The following is a 22,967-nucleotide window of genomic DNA, read 5'->3' on the forward strand; positions in this document are numbered from 1 at the left end:
TATTGGCACTTAGGACTTGGAGGTCAGACTCAGTGTCACGGATTTCTCTTAGTCAGCAATATTTAGGGGTCAGGTATAGCTCACATCACATAAGAGGGGTTAATATATAAATATGATGTTCACACAGCACATCCCAAAAGTGTATCTGTGATGACACTTGTCTGAAGGGTAATCAAAGTACAAATTAAAATAAGAATTTACTCACCGGTAATTCTATTTTTCATAGTCCGTAGTGGATGCTGGGGACTCCGTAAGGACCATGGGGATTAGCGGCTCCGCAGGAGACAGGGCACAAAAATAAAGCTTTAGGATCAGGTGGTGTGCACTGGCTCCTCCCCCTATGACCCTCCTCCAAGCCTCAGTTAGGATACTGTGCCCGGACGAGCGTACACAATAAGGAAGGATTTTGAATCCCGGGTAAGACTCATACCAGCCACACCAATCACACCGTACAACTTGTGATCTGAACCCAGTTAACAGTATGACAACGTAGGAGCCTCTGAACAGACGGCTCACAACAATAACAACCCGATTTCTTTGTAACAATAACTATGTACAAGTATTGCAGACAATCCGCACTTGGGATGGGCGCCCAGCATCCACTATGGACTACGAGAAATAGATTTATCGGTAAGTAAAATCTTATTTTCTCTAACGTCCTAGTGGATGCTGGGGACTCCGTCAGGACCATGGGGATTATACCAAAACTCCCAAACGGAGAGTGCGGATGACTCTGCAGCACCGAATGAGAGAACTCCAGGTCCTCTTTAGCCAGGGTATCAAATTTGTAGAATTTTACAAACGTGTTCTCCCCCGACCACGTAGCTGCTCGGCAGAGTTGTAATGCCGAGACCCCTCGGGCAGCCGCCCAGGATGAGCTCACCTCCCTTGTGGAATGGGCCTTGACAGATTTAGGCTGTGGCAGGCCTGCCACAGAATGTGCAAGTTGAATTGTGCTACAAATCCAACGAGCAATCGTCTGCTTAGAAGCAGGAGCACCCAGCTTGTTGGGTGCATACAGTATAAACAGCGAGTCAGATTTTCTGACTCCAGCCGTCCTTGAAATATATATTTTCAATGCCCTGACAACGTCCAGCAACTTGGAATCCTCCAAATCGCTAGTAGCCGCAGGCACCACAATAGGCTGGTTCAGGTGAAACGCTGACACCACCTTAGGCAGAAAATGAGGACGCGTCCGCAGTTCTGCCCTGTCCGAATGGAAAATCAGGTATGGGCTTTTATACGATAAAGCCGCCAATTCTGACACTCTCCTGGCTGAAGCCAGGGCCAGTAGCATGGTTACTTTCCATGTAAGATATTTCAAATCCGCCGATTTGAGTGGTTCAAACCAATGGGATTTGAGAAAATCCAAAACTACATTAAGGTCCCACGGAGCCACTGGGGGCACAACCGGGGGCTGTATATGTAGTACTCCTTTTACAAAAGTCTGGACTTCAGGAACTGAAGCCAATTCTTTCTGGAAGAAAATCGACAGGGCCGAAATTTGAACCTTAATGGACCCCAACTTGAGGCCCATAGACAATCCTGTTTGCAGGAAATGTAGGAATCGACCCAATTGAAATTCCTCCGTGGGGGCCTTCCTGGCCTCACACCACGCAACATATTTTCTCCAAATGCGGTGATAATGTTGTGCAGTCACCTCCTTCCTGGCTTTTACCAGTGTAGGAATTACCTCTTCCGGAATGCCTTTTTCCCTTAGAATTCGGCGTTTAACCGCCATGCCGTCAAACACAGCCGCGGTAAGTCTTGGAATAGACACGGTCCCTGCTGAAGCAGGTCCCGTCTTAGAGGTAGAGGCCACGGATCTTCCGTGAGCATCTCCTGAAGTTCCGGGTACCAAGTTCTTCTTGGCCAATCCGGAGCCACGAGTATCGTTCTTACTCCCCTTTGCCGTATAATTCTCAGTACTTTTGGTATGAGAGGCAGAGGAGGAAACACATACACTGACTGGAACACCCACGGCGTTAGCAGAGCGTCCACAGCTATTGCCTCAGGGTCTCTTGACCTGGCGCAATACCTGTCCAGTTTTTTGTTGAGGCGAGACGCCATCATGTCCACCTTTGGTTTTTCCCAACGGTTCACAATCATGTGGAAGACTTCTGGATGAAGTCCCCACTCTCCCGGGTGTAGATCGTGTCTGCTGAGGAAGTCTGCTTCCCAGTTGTCCACTCCCGGAATGAACACTGCTGACAGTGCTATCACATGATCTTCCGCCCAGCAAAGAATCCTTGCAGCTTCTGCCATTGCTCTCCTGCTTCTTGTGCCGCCCTGTCTGTTTACGTGGGCGACTGCCGTGATGTTGTCCGACTGGATCAACACCGGCTGACCCTGAAGCAGGGGTTTTGCCAGGCTTAGAGCATTGTAAATCGCTCTTAGCTCCAGTATATTTATGTGAAGAGACATCTCCAGGTTTGACCATACTCCCTGGAAGTTTCTTCCCTGTGTGACCGCTCCCCAGCCTCTCAGACTGGCATCCGTGGTCACCAGGACCCAGTCCTGTATGCCGAATCTGCGGCCCTCTAACAGATGAGCACTCTGCAACCACCACAGAAGAGACACCCTTGTCCGTGGCGACAAGGTTATCCGCTGATGCATCTGCAGATGCGATCCGGACCATTTGTCCAGCAGATCCCACTGAAAAGTTCGTGCGTGGAATCTGCCGAATGGAATCGCTTCGTAAGAAACCACCATCTTTCCCAGGAGTCTTGTGCATTGATGCACAGACACTTTCCCTGGTTTTAGGAGGTTCCTGACAAGTTCGGATAACTCCTTGGCTTTCTCCTCCGGAAGAAACACCTTTTTCTGAACCGTGTCCAGAATCATTCCCAGGAACAGCAGACGTGTCGTCGGGGTCAATTGAGATTTTGGAAAATTCAGAATCCACCCGTGCTGTTGCAGCACTATTTGGGTTAGTGCTACTACGTCCCCCAGCTGTTCCCTGGACCTTGCCCTTATCAGGAGATCGTCCAAGTAAGGGATAATTAATACGCCTTTTCTTCGTAGAAGAAACATCATTTCGGCCATTACCTTGGTAAAGACCCGAGGTGCCGTGGACAATCCAAACGGCAGCGTCTGAAACTGATAATGACAGTTTTGCACCACGAACCTGAGGTACCCTTGATGTGAAGGGCAAATTGGGACATGCAGGTAAGCATCCTTGATGTCCAGGGACACCATAAAGTCCCCTTCTTCCAGATTCGCTATCACTGCTCTGAGTGACTCCATCTTGAACTTGAATTTTTGTATGTACAGGTTCAAAGATTTCAGATTTAGAATAGGTCTTACCGAGCCGTCCGGCTTCGGTACCACAAATAGTGTGGAATAATACCCCTTTCCCTGTTGTAGGAGGGGTACCTTGACTATCACCTGCTGAGAATACAGCTTGTGAATGGCTTCCAATACCGTCGCCCTGTCTGAGGGAGACGTTGGCAGAGCAGACTTTAGGAACCGGCGAGGGGGAGACTTCTCGAATTCCAACCTGTAACCCTGAGATATTATCTGCAGGATCCAGGGGTCCACCTGTGAGTGAGCCCACTGTGCGCTGAAATTCTTGAGTTGACCCCCCACCGCCCCTGAGTCCGCTTGTAAAGCCCCAACGTCATGCTGAGGGCTTTGCAGAAGCCGGGGGGGGCTTCTGCTCCTGGGAAGAAGTTGCTTGGTGCACTCTCTTACCCTTTCCTTTGCCTCGGGGCAAATATGACTGTCCTTTCGCCCGCTTGTTCCTATAGGAACGAAAGGACTGCGGCTGAAAAGACGGTGTCTTTTTCTGTTGGGAGGGGACCTGAGGTAAAAAGGTGGATTTCCCGGCTGTTGCCGTGGCCACCAAATCCGATAGACCGACCCCAAATAATTCCTCCCCCTTATACGGCAATACTTCCATATGCCGTTTGGAATCCGCATCACCTGACCATTGTCGCGTCCATAAACTTCTTCTGGCAGATATGGACATCGCACTTACTCTCGATGCCAGAGTGCAAATATCCCTCTGTGCATCTCGCATATATAGAAATGCATCCTTTAAATGCTCTATAGTCAGTAAAATACTGTCCCTATCCAGGGTATCAATATTTTCAGTCAGGAAATCCGACCAAACCACCCCAGCACTGCACATCCATGCAGAGGCGATGGCTGGTCGCAGTATAACACCAGTATGAGTGTATATACTTTTCAGGGTAGTTTCCAGCCTCCTATCTGCTGGATCCTTGAGGGCGGCCGTTTCAGGAGACGGTAACGCCACTTGTTTTGATAAGCGTGTGAGCGCCTTATCCACCCTAGGGGGTGTTTCCCAGCGCGCCCTAACCTCTGGCGGGAAAGGATATAATGCCAATAACTTCTTTGAAATTAGCAGTTTTCTATCGGGGTTAACCCACGCTTCATCACACACTTCATTCAATTCGTCTGATTCAGGAAAAACTACAGGTAGTTTTTTCAGACCCCACATAATACCCCTTTTTGTGGTACATGCAGTATCAGAGATATGTAAAGCCTCCTTCATTGCCGTGATCATATAACGTGTGGCCCTACTGGAAAATACGTTTGTTTCTTCACCGTCGACACTAGATTCGGTGTCCGTGTCTGGGTCTGTGTCGACCGACTGAGGTAAAGGGCGTTTTACAGCCCCTGACGGTGTCTGAGACGCCTGTACAGGTACTAACTGGTTTTCCGGCCGTCTCATGTCGTCAACTGATTTTTGTAATGTGCTGACATTATCACGTAATTCCATAAATAAAGCCATCCATTCCGGTGTCGACTCCCTAGGGGGTGACATCACCATTACCGGCAATTGCTCCGCCTCCACACCAACATCGTCCTCATACATGTCGACACACACGTACCGACACACAGCAGACACACAGGGAATGCTCTTATCGAAGACAGGACCCCACTAGCCCTTTGGGGAGACAGAGGGAGAGTTTGCCAGCACACACCCAAGCGCTATAAATATATAGGAACAACCCTATAGAAGTGTGGTCTCCCTTATAGCAGCTTAATATATATCAAAAAACGCCAAAAAAGTGCCCCCCCCTCTCTGTTTTACCCTGTTTCTGTAGTGCAGTGCAGGGGAGAGTCCTGGGAGCCTTCCTCGCAGCGGAGCTGAGCAGGAAAATGGCGCTGTGTGCTGAGGAGATAGGCCCCGCCCCCTATTTCGGCGGGCTCTTCTCCGGAGTTTGTGAGACCTGGCAGGGGTTAAATACATCCATATAGCCCCAGGGGCTATATGTGATGTATTTTTTAGCCAGAACAAGGTATTCTCATTGCTGCCCAGGGCGCCCCCTGCAGCGCCCTGCACCCTCCGTGACAGTTGGTGTGAAGTGTGTGACAACAATGGCGCACAGCTGCAGTGCTGTGCGCTACCTCATGAAGACTGAAAAGTCTTCTGCCGCCGGTTTCTGGACCTCTTCGCTTTTCGGCATCTGCAAGGGGGTCGGCGGCGCGGCTCCGGGACCGGACTCCATGGCTGGGCCTGTGTTCGATCCCTCTGGAGCTAATGGTGTCCAGTAGCCTAAGAAGCCAATCCATCCTGCACGCAGGTGAGTTCACTTCTTCTCCCCTAAGTCCCTCGTTGCAGTGAGCCTGTTGCCAGCAGGACTCACTGTAAAATAAAAAACCTAAAAACTTTTTCTAAGCAGCTCTTTAGGAGAGCCACCTAGATTGCACCCTGCTCGGACGGGCACAAAAACCTAACTGAGGCTTGGAGGAGGGTCATAGGGGGAGGAGCCAGTGCACACCACCTGATCCTAAAGCTTTATTTTTGTGCCCTGTCTCCTGCGGAGCCGCTAATCCCCATGGTCCTGACGGAGTCCCCAGCATCCACTAGGACGTCAGAGAAATATTGGTGCCCCCCCCCCTATATTTAGATGTGTGTGTGTGTGTGTGTGTGTGTGTGTGTGTGTGTGTGTGTGTGTGTGTGTGTGTGTGTGTGGTGTTCTGAAAAAAAATAATGATATACTGTATATATACATTTCATTGTCTTTTATTTTAAATCACACACTGACAGCAGACACTTTACTGATGGAGCTATTTGCTCCTGTATAGGAAGCATGAGAATTCTAACTATATGAAGTGTAACTCTGACAACTTCTCTGACGTGTAATTGTCAGAGAAGTATCTTCATATAGTTAGAATTCTCATATTTCCTATACAGAAGCAAATCGTTTCATCAGTAAGGTGTCTGCTTCCAGTGTACTAGGTCATGGTTTCTAATCCCAGGTATGTCACTTGTAAAATGTGTATCTAAAGTATAATAAAAAGGGTGTGATTTCTAAGGTGCAGGGACCAGTGAGGCAATTGGCTACTGATAAGATAGTAGCAGCTATCAACTTAATTTAATGGTGTCACAGAATGGGAGGAGAGGTGCCCCCTTCAGAGCAGGAGCCCGGCGGCAGATGACTCCGTTGCCTCCCAGAGTTACGCCTCTGCCGCATGGCATATTGAGCCTAGGTGTATAAGAAACATCTGTATGATGATTACTCCTATTTTGAAGACGTAAACATATTGTGACCAAAATTTTCTCTCACATTTCTTTCCTGTTCCTGGCTTCTTGAGCGTACTGCCTATACTCGCCTCATAGGCTACGCTCATTTATTATTTAGTAACAATATACTAATACGGTATTAAAACAAGACTGGGTAATAACAGACAAAGAGGTTAGAGTACCCCCTCACACAACCAATCTGACCCTCCTCTGTCAGCTGCAATAGATGCTGTGGACCACTCGCGTCTACAAACGTGTCATTTCCTAGGTCTCCGGTACGCAGCCCTATCCAACTCTCATCCTATCTAACAAATTGCTCCTTCAGTGCTTAGAAAGTAGTACCACAGGAGGAATAATTCCCCTGAAGGAATCGGGCGCTATAAACACTTGGAGTAATTTAACAATTCTAAAAGCACCTCAATGAATAACTTATTTTATCTAATAGCTGCTCCTATATGGCAAACTGGATGCCTTGGCATAAAGATAGCGTGATGTTTGTATAAACTAAACAAACAAGGAGCGCTTATAAAATAACATATATTGCAATTTATTAGTAGTACATATAAAGTGACAATATTTAGTACATGGGCCCTCTTTCCGAGTTGATCGCTAGCTGCTTTCGTTCGCAGCGCAGCGATCAGGCTAAAAATCGGCACTTCTGCGCATGCATATGCGGCTCAATGCGCACGCGCGACGTACTTTCACAAAAGCCGATGCAGTTTCACACAAGCTCTAGCGACGCTTTTCAGGCGCACTGCTGGCCGCCGAGTGATTGACAGGAAGTGGGTGTTTCTGGGAGGTAACTGACCGTTTTCGGGGAGTGTGTGTAAAAACGCAGGCGTGTCAGATACAAACGCGGGCGTGCCTGGAAAAACGCAGGCGTGGCTGGCCGAACGCAGGGCGTGTTCGTGACGTCAAAACAGGAACTAAACAGCCTGAGGTGATTGCTAGCTAGGAGTAAGTCTCGAGCTGCTCAGAAACTGCACAATCTTTTTTTGTAGCAATGCTGCGATCCTTTCGTTCGCACTTCTGCTAAGATACACTCCCAGAGGGCGGCGGCTTAGCGTTTGCACTGCTGCTAAAAGCAGCTAGCTAGCGATCAACTCGGAATGAGGGCCATAGACACTTGTTTACAAAAATAAAATTAAAGATAAAAATAATCTAAAATGGCAGTGAATAGAGCATAGCAATTTTGGTATAATATACTGTAAAGCTTGAATGAATTATGCAGAGTTGAGGTCCATATATTGATAGTATTAAGCTGGTTAAGTCCAGGATTAATGGGAAGGATTTTTAACTGAAGACATGAAGTCCCAAATTTGAAATAGAATAAGGGGGCTACGTTACGCTCAGCCCTGATCAACTGATTAGTTCTCACCCGCTGGCAGTGCAGACGTGTGGGCTCCAAGCGGCTGATCAGTTCCCCCTCCGTAGGTATACAGGGGGGGGGGGGGGGGGGATAGTCCACGATAACTGGCCTGCTGACGGGGCTTATTGCAAAGTGACAGTCAGTGGATTTTGAATGGATTTTGAATGTTCGTAGCGCAGCAGGCGGCAGGGGGAGGACGTACCCACTTCAGATGATAGAAGCTACTTCTTCCAAGCGACGGACACTCAAACTCTGCAGCCCTCGGCCTTGGAGATTACATCCAAGCCCACTGAACGCCGGGAGACCTGGGTGAGCCCCGGGTCCAGTGTGAAGGGTGGTGATCTGGGAATAAACCCGAGTCATCACATAAGTGTGAAAAGGGGAGCTGTGGCTTCAAACCGGGTAATTATGAGTGAAAGGGGAAAAAGTGGGGCAGTCAAATAGCAGGGCTGTGTTTGAGTATTGATGGAGAATAAAAGTTTTGTGTGACCTGTGCAGGGGGTGGTAGTTGAGTTAAAATTTTTAAAAAGTTTAAGAAAGTACTGAAGACTTTGATAGGCTTGCATATATACTGTATATATGCTGCCTACTGTACATGTCATGTATATAGATCAATAAATATATAATATTACATTTCACCTAGAGGGAAGGTGACTACAGTTGATATGCTACAGTCCTTTGTGCTACATTCCTGAACTTAATAATTGACTGTGGGATGTGAAGCTATTCCATTTAGCAATCCTACTGGCACAGCTTGAAATGGAAAAAATAGTTGGCACCACGTTAAATATTCTCCTGCCAAGGACACAGCCTTAAACTCAATCATTTTACCCTGTCATATCAGTTAGAGGAGTCGTATCATGGGCTTTATGTTACCAAATGAAAAGCCCTTTTAGCTGCACACAATTGTAAGGAAAGTGAAAGAAGCTTTGCAGCCTGACACTATCACCGCAACGCAGGGCCCTTTTGGAAAATGAAGGGCCACATGTCAGAACATGGTATTAGTATATGTTCTACCTAATGCACAAGCAAAAACAGCTTGGTCCAATGTCTAGATTTACAGCCAACTACAGCAACCACTATTCACATCAATGCCCGTACCAACCAATCAACTTCTAGCTCTTATTTATCAAGTCCATGCTATAGAGTAATAACTAAAAGCTGATTGGTCTGTTAACAAACTTTTCCACCTGTCCTCTTTAGAAGGTTTGATACATCAACTCCTAGAACAAAAAAGCCCCACCCCAATACTTTCCCATTCAGTCTTAAAGATGCCCATTGTTCATTCCCATATGCACTTTTCCTCTTCTAGAGTCACTACTCTACTGCTAAGGACAGGCATATTGGAAAGTATGGGGAGGTACAGTATCATAGTAACATTTGCCCAGGGACATAAGCAGCGTGTTTCCAGATGGGAAGGCTAGCCTGTTTCAGTAACATGTCCATTAAATTATGATTTACATATACCGACTGAAACACCCACAGTGTCACCAGGGCGTCCACTGCACTGGCTTGAGGGTCCCTCGACCTGGAACAATACCTCTGAAGCTTCTTGTTGAGGCGAGACGCCATCATGTATGTTTGAGGAATTCCCCAATGACTTGTCACTTCTGCAAAGACCTCTTGATGCAGACCCCACTCTCCTGGATGAAGATCGTGTCTGCTGAGGAAGTCTACTTCCCAGTTGTCCACGCCCGGAATGAAGACCGCTGACAGAGCGCTTGCATGTTTTTCTGCCCAGCGGAGAACTTTTGTGGCCTCCGCCATCGCCGCTCTGCTCTTTGTTCCACCCTGGCGGTTTATGTACGCCACTGCTGTAATGTTGTCCGACTGAATCAGGACGGGCAGACCGCAAAGAAGATGTTCCGCTTGTAGAAGGCTGTTGTAGATGGCTCTTAATTCCAGAATGTTTATGTGCAGACAAGATTCCTGGCTTGACCATTTTCCCTGGAAATTTCCCCCCTGTGTGACTGCTCCCCAGCCTCGGAGACTTGTATCCGTAGTCACCAGGACCCAGTCCTGGATCCCGAACCTGCGTCCCTCCAGGAGGTGAGAACTTTGGAGCCACCACAGGAGAGATACTCTGGTCCTGGAGGATAGGCTTATCTTCCGGTGCATATGCAGGTGAGACCCGGACCACTTGTCAGACATGTCCCACTGAAACACCCTGGCATGGAACCTGCCAAACGGAATGGCTTTGTATGCTGCCACCATCTTCCCCAGCACCCGAGTGCATTGATGAATCGACATTCTTGCCGGTTTCAGAATCTCCTTGACCATGTTCTGGATTTCCAGAGCTTTTTCTACTGGGAGAAACACTCTCTGCAGTTCCGTGTCTAGGATCATGCCCAAGAATGACAGCCGTGTCGTCGGAACCAACTGTGACTTTGGCAAATTTAGGAGCCAACCATGTTGTTGCAGGGCTGTCAGGGAGAGCGCAACGTTTCTTAGTAACTGCTCCTTTGATCTCGCCTTTATCAGGAGATCGTCCAAGTACGGGATAATTGTGACACCCTGCTTGCACAGGAGCACCATCATTTCCGCCATTACTTTGGTGAAAATCCTCGGAGCCGTGGAAAGACCAAACGGTAACGTCTGAAACTGGTAATGACAATCCTGAACAGCAAACCTCAGGTAAGCTTGATTTGGAGGATATATTGGGACATGTAAGTAGGCATCTTTTATGTCGACTGACGCCATAAAATCCCCCCCTTCCAGACTGGAGATCACTGATCTGAGAGATTCAATCTTGAATTTGAATTGTTTTAGAAAGAAATTGAGGGATTTTAGGTTCAGAATCGGTCTGACCGAGCCATCCGGCTTCGGGACCACGAACAGGCTTGAATAAAAACCTTCTCCCCGTTGTGAAGGGGGGACCGTGACAATAACTTTCTGCAGACACAGCTTTTGTATCGCAGCGCATACTACTTCCCTTTCTGGAAGAGAAGCTGGTATGGCCGATTTGAAAAATCGGTGAAGGGGCACGTCTTGAAACTCCAGTTTGTATCCTTGGACCACTATTTCTAGCACCCAAGGATCCAGGGCCGAACGAGCCCAGACCTGACTGAAGAGTTGAAGACGTGCCCCCACCGGTGCGGACTCCAGCAGCGGAGCCCCAGCGACATGCGCTGGATTTGGCAGCGGCCGGGGAGGACTTCTGCTCTTGGGAGCTTGCCCCAGCCGGCGACTTTTTTCCCCTTCCCCTACCTCTAGCAGCAAGGAAGGAGCACCCTCGTCCTTTTTTGAATTTATTAGACCGAAAGGACTGCATCTGATAAAGAGGCGTCTTCTTTTGTTGTGCAGGGACATATGGTAGAAACGATGACTTACCCGCGGTAGCTGTAGATACCAGGTCCGCGAGGCCCTCACCAAACAAAACACCACCTTTATACGGCAGAGCCTCCATAGCCCTCTTACGAGTCAGCATCACCATTCCATTGATGAGTCCATAATGCTCTCCTAGCCGAGATTGCCTCGGCATTGGCCCTTGATCCCAAGAGGCCAATATCTCTCGCAGCCTCCCTTAGATAGACTGCAGCGTCCCTGATATGACCCAGTGTCAAAAGAATGCTATCCCGATCCAGGGTGTCCAAGTCAGATGATAAGTTATCTGCCCACTTTTCAATTGCACTACTCACCCATGCTGATGCTACGGCAGGTCTGAGCAGTGTACCCGTAGTGACATAAATAGATTTCAAAGTAGTTTCCTGCTTACGATCCGCAGGATCCTTCAGGGCCGCCGTGTCAGGGGACGGAAGCGCCACCTTCTTGGACAGCCGTGCTAGAGCCTTGTCCACATTGGGGGTTGACTCCCACTTTTTCCTATCCTCAGAGGGGAACGGGTATGCCATAATAATTCTCTTGGGAATAAGCACCTTTTTGTCAGGAATTTCCCAAGCCTTTTCAAAAAGAGTGTTCAGTTCATGAGAGGTTTCTTTCCTTTAAACATACAGACCCTTGTCCCAGGAACAGCAGGGTCTTCCGTGATATGTAACACTTCTTTTATTGCCACAATCATGTACTGAATGCTCTTAGCCAGTTTAGGATTCAACCTGGCATCACCATAGTCGACACTGGAATCCGAATCCGTGTCAGTGTCTGTGTCTGCTATTTGGGTAAATGGACGTTTCTGTGACCCTGAGGGAGCCTGCGTTTGGGATAAAGCATCTTCCATGGATTGTCTCCATGTTTGGTTCTGAGCCTCAGATTTATCCAATCTCTTATTTAATAAAGCCACATTTGCATTCAAGGCACTCAACATATTTACCCAATCAGCAGTCGCGGTGCCGACAGATTCACTCTCCCACACTGTTCTGTCCCCAATCCATCCTCCTCCTGGGAAGAGCCTTCAGCCTCCAACATGTCGACACACTCGTACCGACACCACTATCATACTGGGCTATAGGGGACAGACCCACAATAAGACCTATTAGAGAAACACAGAGGGAGTTTGCCAGCTCACACCCAGCGCCTATCCCGGTCTGAAAGTATATAATAATGCCCCAGAACTGTCAGCGCTTTTAATAAATAATAATAATAATCAACACCAAATTTGCTGTGCCCCCCCTCCCCCTGTTTAGCACCCTGTTACTTTTCACAGAAGTGTAGGAGGCCAGGACCAGCGTCTCTGCAGCTCACTGTGGAGAGAAAATGGCGCTGATTAGAGCTGGGAGGACCAAGCCCCGCCCCCGTAATGGCACGCTTATGTCCCGCTATTTTTTATACTGGCGGGGGTTTGTATACAGTGCCTATGCACTGTATATTACTTTTACCAGGCTGACTTGAGGTATTATTGCTGCCCAGGGCGCCCCCCCTGCGCCCTGCACCCAAGTAGTGCCGCTGGTGTGTGGCAGCAATGGCGCGCAGCGCGGCCGCTGCGCGGTACCTCTGAGACTGAAGTCTTCTGCCGTCTTTAGTGAAGTCTTCTGTACTTCGGTTACTCACCCGGCTTCTTTCTTCTGGCTCTGTGAGGGGGACGACGACGCGGCTCCGGGAACGAGCAGCTAGGCTATACCAAGTGATCAGACCCTCTGGAGCTAATGGTGTCCACTAGCCTAAGAAGCAGGCCTATCAATCTCACTTAAGTAGGTCTGCTTCTCTCCCCTCAGTCCCATGAAGCAGGGAGCCTGTAGCCAGCAGGTCTCCCTGAAAATAATAAACCTAACAAAAGTCTTTTTCAGAGAAACTCAGGAGAGCTCCCCTAGTGTGTGTCCAGTCTCTCTGGGCACAGAATCTAATTGAGGTCTGGAGGAGGGGCATAGAGGGAGGAGCCAGTTCACACCCATTTAAAGTCTTAAAGTGCCCATGTCTCCTGCGGATCCCGTCTATACCCCATGGTCCTTTTGGAGTTCCCAGCATCCTCTAGGACGTATGAGAAAATTGCATAAAAGTCATGCAGTAGTTTTCCATTGCAGCTGTCGTCCCGCAATACAGTATGGGCTAAGGTTTTATCATTTCTAAACCCGACAGGGCTTGTTCGTGATCTGTTAGTAAATAATTAATACAATCTAGAAGCTGCTACTGCTTATGCACACAGCTATACAGGTTGATATGCTTCAGCGCTTGAGGACATGGTGATCAGGAGGCTTCTTGTTTATTTATTCATCTTTTCTCTAGCCACAAGGAATAGTGTAAAAAGTCAGCGTCCCATTGGTAGAACAGATGTACTGTGTGAGAGATTTTTATTTCATAAAGTGGTTTGTAGCTCACCGTAGTATCAGACGCAGATTATTTTACCATAACGAAGGTGTTACTGTACTTTGTAAATGTAGGAATAATATTATGTAAATGTAGGAATAGTTCAGGTACAACTTGCAGTGGTGACACCTTGGTATTATCTTAATGAAAATATTATGCAATTATAGTTTGCAAAAGACATGTTTTTGTAATGAATTCTAAAATCATTATAAAAACCTATTTAGAGCGTTAGATATTGACACTATAAAGGGAATTCAATTAGCCACGGTAGATTATAGCAGCTAATTAATCCCCTGGGGACTATCCAATTAGCCCCAAAAGCCTGCACTGCCGCAGTTTTTTTTCACCTGCCCGGAGGCAGGTGAAAAATCAATCCCGGATAACTGACCCATTTTTGCGATCACGGCTGCGAAAACACATGGATCTGGAAACTTATCCTGGGATCCATGTGTTTTCTCCCCAAAACAGGCAAAAAAAAACAAAAAAAAAAACAGGCTGCAAACGAATTGCACGATAAAGAACACCGGGCAAAAATCACAAAAACAGCCTGTTTTTTTTTCACCTGAAAAATTGTCACGCACAATTGAATTCTCACAACATAACTGCTATATAAAGAGAATATTGGAACTGTCACTACATTAATACTGTATTATCATTAGTTTGTACAGTATTGCACCACCAGTTAACAGATGGTGCAGTACGGGGGGGCTAAAGGTGAAAACTACAGTAGGTGGGCCGCCTGTTGACTATAACTGATCCTACTGATCTCATCCCATAGCATAACTGTAGCAGTATGGCAAATGTGCAGTAATATAATTAGTTTCACTGATTAAACTAATTGGTAGCCCTTTTCCCAGTCCCAGCCCTTTTTACCAGCATCCAAAAATATTTCCAGTAGTGACGGTGAACTTTAAACGACGATATTGGCGTCCGAAGTTTATCAGTCAAATACTGGGGCAGATGTACTAGGCCTGGAGAACTGATAAAGCAGTGATAAGTGCAAGGTGATAACGCACCAGCCAATCAGCTCCTAACTATAATTTTTCGAGCCTGTAATGATTGGCTGGTGTGTTATCACCTGCCACTTATCACTGCTCTATCACTTCTCCAGGCTTAATACATCTGCCCCATTGAATATTGTACTAATATTTTATATCAAAATGTTGGTTTGTGACCAACTTACTGAATAACATACCACCAACGCTAAATGATTAGGCTACTGTAACCTAAGTACTTGTGTCTTTATAATGTCTCCTAACTGCTCATTTTACAGCTGCCCAAGATACAGTATGAAATATATAAATATATATATTTCGTATTCTACCCATAACATAGGCTTCCATTGTGCTCAGTTGCACCTTACTGAGAAAAAAACAACAACAATTTGACATAAACGTTTGCAAAAGTCAAATATTTGAACCTTACTAAATGGTGACCCCATGACGTAGGTTTTCATGGACTGAGATCACAGGTAAATTATTTGTTTTCCCCTTGTTTGCTATAGTAACCCCACCCTCATGGATTCATGCCCAGTGGTAAGTCATCAATGGGGGCAAAAACAAACACAAATGATAAAGAACAGACCAGGCGAAAACAAGATTTGTAAGCAGCACTCGGTACTATTTGGTGTTTTTGTATCAATTGTAAATTATAAAGGTGTTATCTATCAATACAAAAACAAAAATTGATAAAATAAAATTTAGATCAGTTTTAATTAGTAGATATAGGAAATGCCCTAAATATATAATATAATATAATATAGGAAAATGTCCCCCCAAAAATCAAACTAAATAAAAAATAAACAAAAAACACCCATAAATGAACAAATATACAAAAAAACCTGGGAGTGGTAACATGACCCAGAACATGGTTCAGAGATTGGGAAGAGGGGGTGTTGCAGCTTATAGCTAAGTGATCCAGCATAAGAGTTAGAAACTGGCTGAGTAGGTCAACCTCACGGATCCTAGTCCACTCTCTTCTGTGATGGGTGAACTGCGTCATTGTAAACTGAACGGAAGGGTGATGATGACGCAAATAGCTCTGTTACTATGGCCTACACGGTTAGACCTTCATACCTGACTAGTCATTCTTACAGATTTCTAAACTCAAATAAATAACTCAGAAGTCTACGTAAGGTGAAAGAATAAATACAGGGCATAAACAGAAACATAAAGGGAAAATAAAGACAAACACAAAAGAAAGTGAATATTTCAAAAATGAGTAACCATAGATGAAGTGAATGGGCTCAACTCATCACTAATCAAATCAACTCATCACTAATCAAATCAACTCATCACTAATCAAATCAACTCATCACTAATCAAATCAAAGGCTTGCTAGACTGGGCATTGCCTCCAAAAAATAAGCCATACCCCTCCCTTCCCAGATGCCTTGCGTATGATATTGAACTGCCTCTCTGTAGGGAGTGATCGACAGAAAACTATAAGTATTCAATATAGTGGTAACAGGAAAGTAAAACAGTCAACGAATACTCGCTCATCCTGTATTAGACACAAGTGTAATATTTCAGTCACACTAAATACCACAAGAGGATAGTGTGCCAGCATCAGGCTAGATCTCTAGTAACTAGATTTTGGTTGTCGACGTAATGACCACGTCGACATTCGTACTGGTGACATTCAGAACCTATCGCCTTTCTGGTGTCAACAAAATGAATGTCAACCTTCTCAATATTGACCGGTCAACTGGATACCTATTCACACAATGCATATTTCTACAACTTAAATGAAACAATTGTGATTAGTGTCCCTGTAAGTACAACACTGCCGACACTCCCAGCCATTACAAAAGTCAGGTATAGTCCATGGAAATACATATCTTAGGAAGGGATCCGGTCTTCAGGTCGACAGAACTTAGGTCGACACCCATTAGGTTGACATGCATTCTGTCGACATGGTCTATAGGTCGACTTTGTTACTAGGTCGACATGGACAAGGTCGACATGAGTTTTTCAAAAAAAATTATTTTTTTAAACTTTTCCATACTTTACGATCCACGTGGACTATGATCAGGAATAGTAACCTGTGCCAAGCGCAATGGTAGCGGAGCGAGACACCTTACCCGAAGTCGCGAGCGATGCGAGGGGATACGGTGCACTAAATGGGGTTCCCGGTCACTTCACGAAAAAAAACCTCATGTCGACCTAATGACCGTGTCGACCTATTTCTGGTGTTGACCTAGTCACTGTCGACCAACAGTGGTCGACCTAATGACTGTCGACCTAGTTACTGCGGACCCTATGATCCACACCCCTTAGGAGATACTAATGGTTTGCATCAGAGACAGCTATACAATTGGCAATGATTATGAAAACTGTCTGCGGCCAATCCAAGGCCTTCATTAGTGACCCTTCCTGTCAAGACACGGAACAGTTACATTGGTCAGGGGGAAGTTTTCTGTACGGCTGAACTTTGGGAACGTTCCACAGTAAATCTCTGCGTGTCCAAGAGGTCACAGATTCGGCTTTATCCTAAGAAAATGGTTTGTCATAGATCTCTCGTGTAGAAGTTACTATCAAAAGAACAAATGTATTTAAGAGAGACGGAGAGCGGAAGAAGGCTGCGAGACGGGAGGAATGTGCGTGGTTAGGGCACAAGTTCCAGAAGTGCCTGTCACACGTACGGAAGAATATTTGTCACATGTAAGACAAAGCTGTGTTTGACGTGTTTAGAAGGTGTGTGCGTGTCACGTGTAGGGGAGGTGTGTGTGGGGTGTGAGAGTTTACTGTGCCAGGCGTAAGCAAATAGCTGGAACTTAACTGGGACAAACTGGGTTTCGTAGACTAGGTCTGTAAGTGTGTCAAATTTGCCTTAGTGCCTGCAGGTGAGTGTTAAATAGTTGCCAGGTGGGCAGAGCCAGTTCCTACATCTGATTGTCATTTATCATTGTTTCGCTCGGTTGTTACCTTGTACAACACTTGTCCAAAAGTGGAGTCTTACACAGGGATGGCAAACCAGCAACGGATCTTTAAAAAATTCAGCCATGTATAATTTCATCGATAACGCTTGTTCAAGCAAAAAATGAATTTACAGCAATTAAAGCAAGCCAATGAATCAGAGAAAAGTCTGTGCATTAAATAATCCCTCATATTCCCTGCAGCAGCAGCTATAGTCATTTATCCAGTAGCAGGCATCAGTATACAGTATATTAGCATTTGTGCTTCCATCTGGCACACAAAGAGTTAACCTGTACAATGCACTGGAATGGCTCTGTCACCTCTGGAAACCATAAGCACAACAATTCTTCAGCCAATCATTTGCAAGAAAAAAACATATCAACCCATTTGACTGAAAATCTGAGCCATTCTAGTATTCTTGTTTTATTAGCTATTCACAGGGAAAGCGTTAAGCGGCATAACCCTATTTACCATGTAGTGCCAAATGCAAAAGATTAACAGTGCATGATATGCATGTATATGATGACTGGCTGGTAAGGGGTTAACTGGGGAAATGGCACACTAATATAATGACAGTCAGATGGTTAGTCTATGTCAGGGAGACTCATTCTTAGGTTACTGTGTGGCAGGGAGATCGCTAACCTATCATAAGATACTATTGGCAAGGAGGTGGTTAACCTATGATAGGGTTACTCTGTGGCAGGGAGATGGTTAACCCATCAAGGGGTTATTCTGTGGCTGGGAGACCGCTAACCCATTCTTGGGTTACTCTTGGCAGGGAGGTGGTTAACCTCTGTGGCAGTGCGATGGTTAACCAATTGTACGGTTGCTCTGTGGCAAGGAAGTGGTTAACCAGCCCATCACAGGGTTACTCTGGCAGGGAGGTGGGTATGCCCATCACAGGGTTACTCTGGCAGGGGGGAGGTGGGTAAGCCCATCCCAGGGTTACTGTGGCAGGGAGGTGGGTAAGCCCATCACAGGGTTACTCTGGCAGGGAGGTGGGTAAGCCCATCACAGGGTTACTCTGGCAGGGAGGTGGGTATGCCCATCACAGGGTTACTCTGGCAGGGAGGTGGGTAAGCCCATAACAGGGTTACTCTGGCAGGGAGGTGGGTATGCCCATCACAGGGTTACTCTGGCAGGGAGGTGGGTATGCCCATCACAGGGTTACTCTGGCAGGGAGGTGGGTATGCCCATCACAGGGTTACTCTGGCAGGGAGGTGGGTATGCCCATCACAGGGTTACTCTGGCAGGGAGGTGGGTAAGCCCATCACAGGGTTACTCTGGCAGGGAGGTGGGTAAGCCCATCACAGGGTTACTCTGGCAGGGAGGTGGGTATGCCCATCACAGGGTTACTCTGGCAGGGAGGTGGGTAAGCCCATCACAGGGTTACTCTGGCAGGGAGGTGGGTATGCCCATCACAGGGTTACTCTGGCAGGGAGGTGGGTATGCCCATCACAGGGTTACTCTGGCAGGGTAGTGGGTATGCCCATCACAGGGTTACTCTGGCAGGGAGGTGGCAGGGAGGTGGGTATGCCCATCACAGGGTTAATCTGGCAGGGAGGTGGGTATGCCCATCACAGGGTTACTCTGGCAGGGAGGTGGGTATGCCCATCACAGGGTTACTCTGGCAGGGAGGTGGGTAAGCCCATCGCAGGGTTACTCTGGCAGGGAGGTGGGTAAGCCCATCACAGGGTTACTCTGGCAGGGAGGTGGGTATGCCCATCACAGGGTTACTCTGGCAGGGAGGTGGGTATGCCCATCACAGGGTTACTCTGGCAGGGAGGTGGGTAAGCCATTCACTTCACACTCTCCCATCAGCACCCAGCCTATACATGCTGCACTATAATAAACACAACCATGCCTGGGCACAGCTGCCCCCTCTAGGGTAAGTCCCTGCAGTGAGATGCCAGCATTACTTACCGGTAGAAGCAGGGCTGAAACATCTGTACCCCAAGTGTCTCCATTGCCCCAATAGATCTATTTCTTTCCTTAAAGGTGTCCTGCAAACCCTTAGAGGCCAGTGAAAGTCAAATGAAGTTCTGCCTGTGCCTGTGTCATTGTGGGAGGCTCCTTATTACACCTTGGCAACTCCAATCCAGACAGAGCTGAGTGCCTGGCCAGTGCCCCGCTGTCTGTCTGCTGCCTGTTACCGACCTGTTCTATCCAGCAGCTACCTGGGGCTGAGGACAACCTTGTGTGCAGTGCAGCAGTGCCAAGGGCAGGGGCTCCTTCAGTGGGAGGACATGTATCTCTGGGGCCCAGAGGGCACAGATACTGGAAGCACCAGTGCCCAGCTGGGGAGAATCCCCCTGAGGAAGGAAACCCCCTAATATTGCTCTGGGGTTTGTTGTTTTGTTATTCATACCTAGTGATCATATAATCCTCCGAGAGTGAGGTTATGTGGATGGAATTGCATGCTGCATCTTGCATTGCACACAGTATACAGGACATGCAAGGTCTGGAAGTAACGCCTGTGAATTACAGATTGAAGCCACTGACTGTGTAATGATGAGCATAAGATTGCACTGCCTAGGGTATACGGATGATAAGGTCGACAGTAATAAGGCCAGCAGTCAATAGGTCAACCTCACATGGTCGACATATACGTTGACAGCTACAAAAGGTCAACATGTCGACAAGTACAAAAGGTCAACATGTAAAAGGTCAACAGTACTTAAGGTTGACAGGTACAAAAGATCGGTAGGTTCAAATGGTTGACATGGAAATGGTCGACACACATTGTCGACACACTTTTTGGGAGGGGGTCTTTTTTTTCAACTTTAGCCTCCACGCTGCACTCGGCACCTTGCTGGAAACGTAACAAGCCATGCGAGGGGACTCAGTACAGTAACTGGGGTCACGTGGTTAAACATACAAAATGACAACCAAAAATGCAAAAAAAAAGTGTTGACCTTTTCGGTGTCGATCATTGCTATGCCAACCTTTTTACTGCGTCAGCCTTTTGACCCTGTCGACCTTTTGACCATGTCAACCATGTGAGGGTGACCTAGTGACTACCTAGGAGGTGGTGGGAAGCTGGGCTGCACAGGAAACCAGTGGCGTAACTACTGCCCCCGCAGCCACTTTGTAGGCGCAGGGCTGCGGGGGTGACGACACTGATTCAGAGCAGATTGACATGCGGACTAGCCGTCCGCATGTCAATCTGCTAAATGTCCCTTCCAAGATGGCCGCCGTCATGGAGGATACATGCTAGAGGTCATACCTGACCTCTAGCGTCTGGGAGATGCTGAGACCCGCGGGAGCGCATAGCGCTGGTGGCGGCCGGCGGCACCCTGCAGCCCTGCCACCCTGCTACCGTGGATCGGCGGGGGCAGCAGTAACGGGGGGATCGGGCAGCGGTGCCCATGGCACACTAAACAGCTGGGAGCGGTTTGGGCAGCATTACTCCCCATGACACCCAGTACATGAAATCCCTGGCAACAAGCATTACCCCCTGGCAACGAGCTTGACACCCAGCGCATGAAACCTCTGGCAACGAGCATAAAACCCAGTACATGAAACCCCTGGCAACGAGCATGACACCCTGAGCATGAAAACCCCTGGAACCGTGCATGGAACCAAGATCAGGAAACCCCTGGCAACGATCAGGTAATTTAAAAGTAATTAGAAGCCTTACTGTAGGGCTTAATGTGTAATGGGCATTGCGGTGTGTGGCATAATGTATCACGGGCATTGCGGTGTGTGCATAATGTATCACAGACATTGTGGTATGTGGTATAATGTATACCATAATGTGTCACAGGCATGACGGTGTGTGGTATACTGTATCACGGGCATTGTATGTGGCATAATGTCTTAGGAGCATTGCAGTGTGTGGTATAATGTATAACAGGCATTGCAGTGTGTGGCATAATGTGTCACAGGCATTACGGTGTGTGGTATAATGTCTCAGGGACACTGCAGTGTGTGGCAAAATTTATAACAGGCATTGCAGTGTGGCATAATGTGTCACTGGTATTACGGTGTGTGGCATAATGTCTAAGAGCCATTGCAGTATGTGGCATAATGTATACTGGGCATTACTATAAGGAGGAATAATGACAAATAATGTTAGGGGCATGAATCAGGATTATTTTTTTTTCCTGTGGTCGCCAATGTCTGGGTGTGCAGGTTGCAAAATTGGGGTATAAAGTAGTCTTTTCCTGCAACGTCACGCCACTTTCAGCAAAGCCACACCCATTTTAATGAAGCCACACCCTTATTTGGCGCATGCAAATTCTTCACTTTGATAGTGCCAATTATGAGGGTCGGGGGGGCAGAGAATTTTTTGGCTTGGGGAAGAAAAATGTCTAGTTACGCCACTGCAGGAAACATGCATGGGGGTGGAATGAGCAGTATCCTGGGAGAGAAATGTCAGGATGAATTAATGAAGGATGTAGTGTGATCGTACTGTGTGCTCACTGGTGATATTTCCACTTGTACAAGGTGACTGCCTCCCAGCTCACAATGATTGTGCACATCAGCATGCTCAGATGTACAGTAATACTCTTTTTCCACTAGCTAGCACGGGTCGCAGCCGGGAGCCTGACACGGCTGCGACCCTTGCTAGAGCCCACTTCTACACTGCGCTCACCAACCCCGCATATTGCCGGGTTGGAGACGCGGCAGGGGCGGCGCTGGGAGATCACATGATCTCCCAGAGCCGCCCTTCCATACACTGTGAACGGGAGCTGTGTTGCAGATAGAAACTTCAATTATTATCGGCTAGCACTTTGCAATCCCCACAAAGGCGTTTACTACAGAGCGCTATGCTGTGTGAGGGAACGTGCCCTCACAGTGTAATACAGTCAGAACCTTTTGAAGCTAGTTATGTATGTACGTAAGTTAATAATTAGTCCCGCTGAACTCCATGCAAACTACTTGTTATCGGTTTCACTTGTACATTTCAGATTACTGTCACCAGCAACTCCTGCATTATTTTCATTCATGTTTCTTCTTCTTCTCCTTGAACAGGGCTGCCTCAAGGAGCCTAGGACTCAGTCTATGGCCAAATGTTAGTAAATCATGTACTTACAGTGAGTAAAAAAATGTTTTGCCACCTATCAAGAACAAATAAAAAGACAAAGACCAGTACAAAATATCAATATCACCGACCTATACCATGTCAATGCTACTAAACAGTGCATGGCCAGGGCAGTAGAAAGCCTGAATGAGCCCAGGTACATTCAGGGGGTGTGGGCAAATTGAGGGAGGTGTGGCCATCCACCCTTAGGAAAAAGTGTTATTTAAGCGTCTCCCAGGGAACAGCAGTGTGTGCTGGGCTAAGGAGAAGGGCTGCAGCTGCCAAGTAAGGAGGGCGGTGGGGGTGGGGGGGGGGGGGGGTAGCTTGGCCCCCAATGAGCCCCTCTATCAGGCCTGGGCCCAAGTAATTAGTACCCCCCTCCCTCTCTGCACCACTGTGCATAGCTGTATGGCTGTCGGTGCAAACCATACTTGCCTACTTTGAATGTCTCCTCTCCAAGAGA

General features: G+C 47.2%; 1 protein-coding gene across 8 annotated transcripts in view; it reads right to left on the reverse strand.

Annotated features, from left to right (window-relative positions):
- MITF (melanocyte inducing transcription factor) overlaps positions 1–22,967 on the reverse strand; it is a 387,291-nt gene that overhangs the window by 158,358 nt on the left and 205,966 nt on the right. Inside the window, exon 1 of one of the 8 annotated variants that reach the window (XM_063941059.1) lies at positions 19,402–19,615. The exons of the other annotated variants lie outside the window; for them this stretch is intronic. Coding sequence (XP_063797129.1) covers positions 19,402–19,445 — 44 coding nt within the window. The 5' untranslated portion in view covers positions 19,446–19,615. Of the gene's footprint in view, positions 1–19,401; positions 19,616–22,967 lie in introns of those variants that run through there. 8 annotated transcript variants of the gene reach the window in all.

The sequence above is a fragment of the Pseudophryne corroboree genome, chromosome 9 (genome assembly GCF_028390025.1).
Source record: "Pseudophryne corroboree isolate aPseCor3 chromosome 9, aPseCor3.hap2, whole genome shotgun sequence".
Classification (NCBI taxonomy): Eukaryota; Metazoa; Chordata; class Amphibia; order Anura; family Myobatrachidae; genus Pseudophryne; species Pseudophryne corroboree.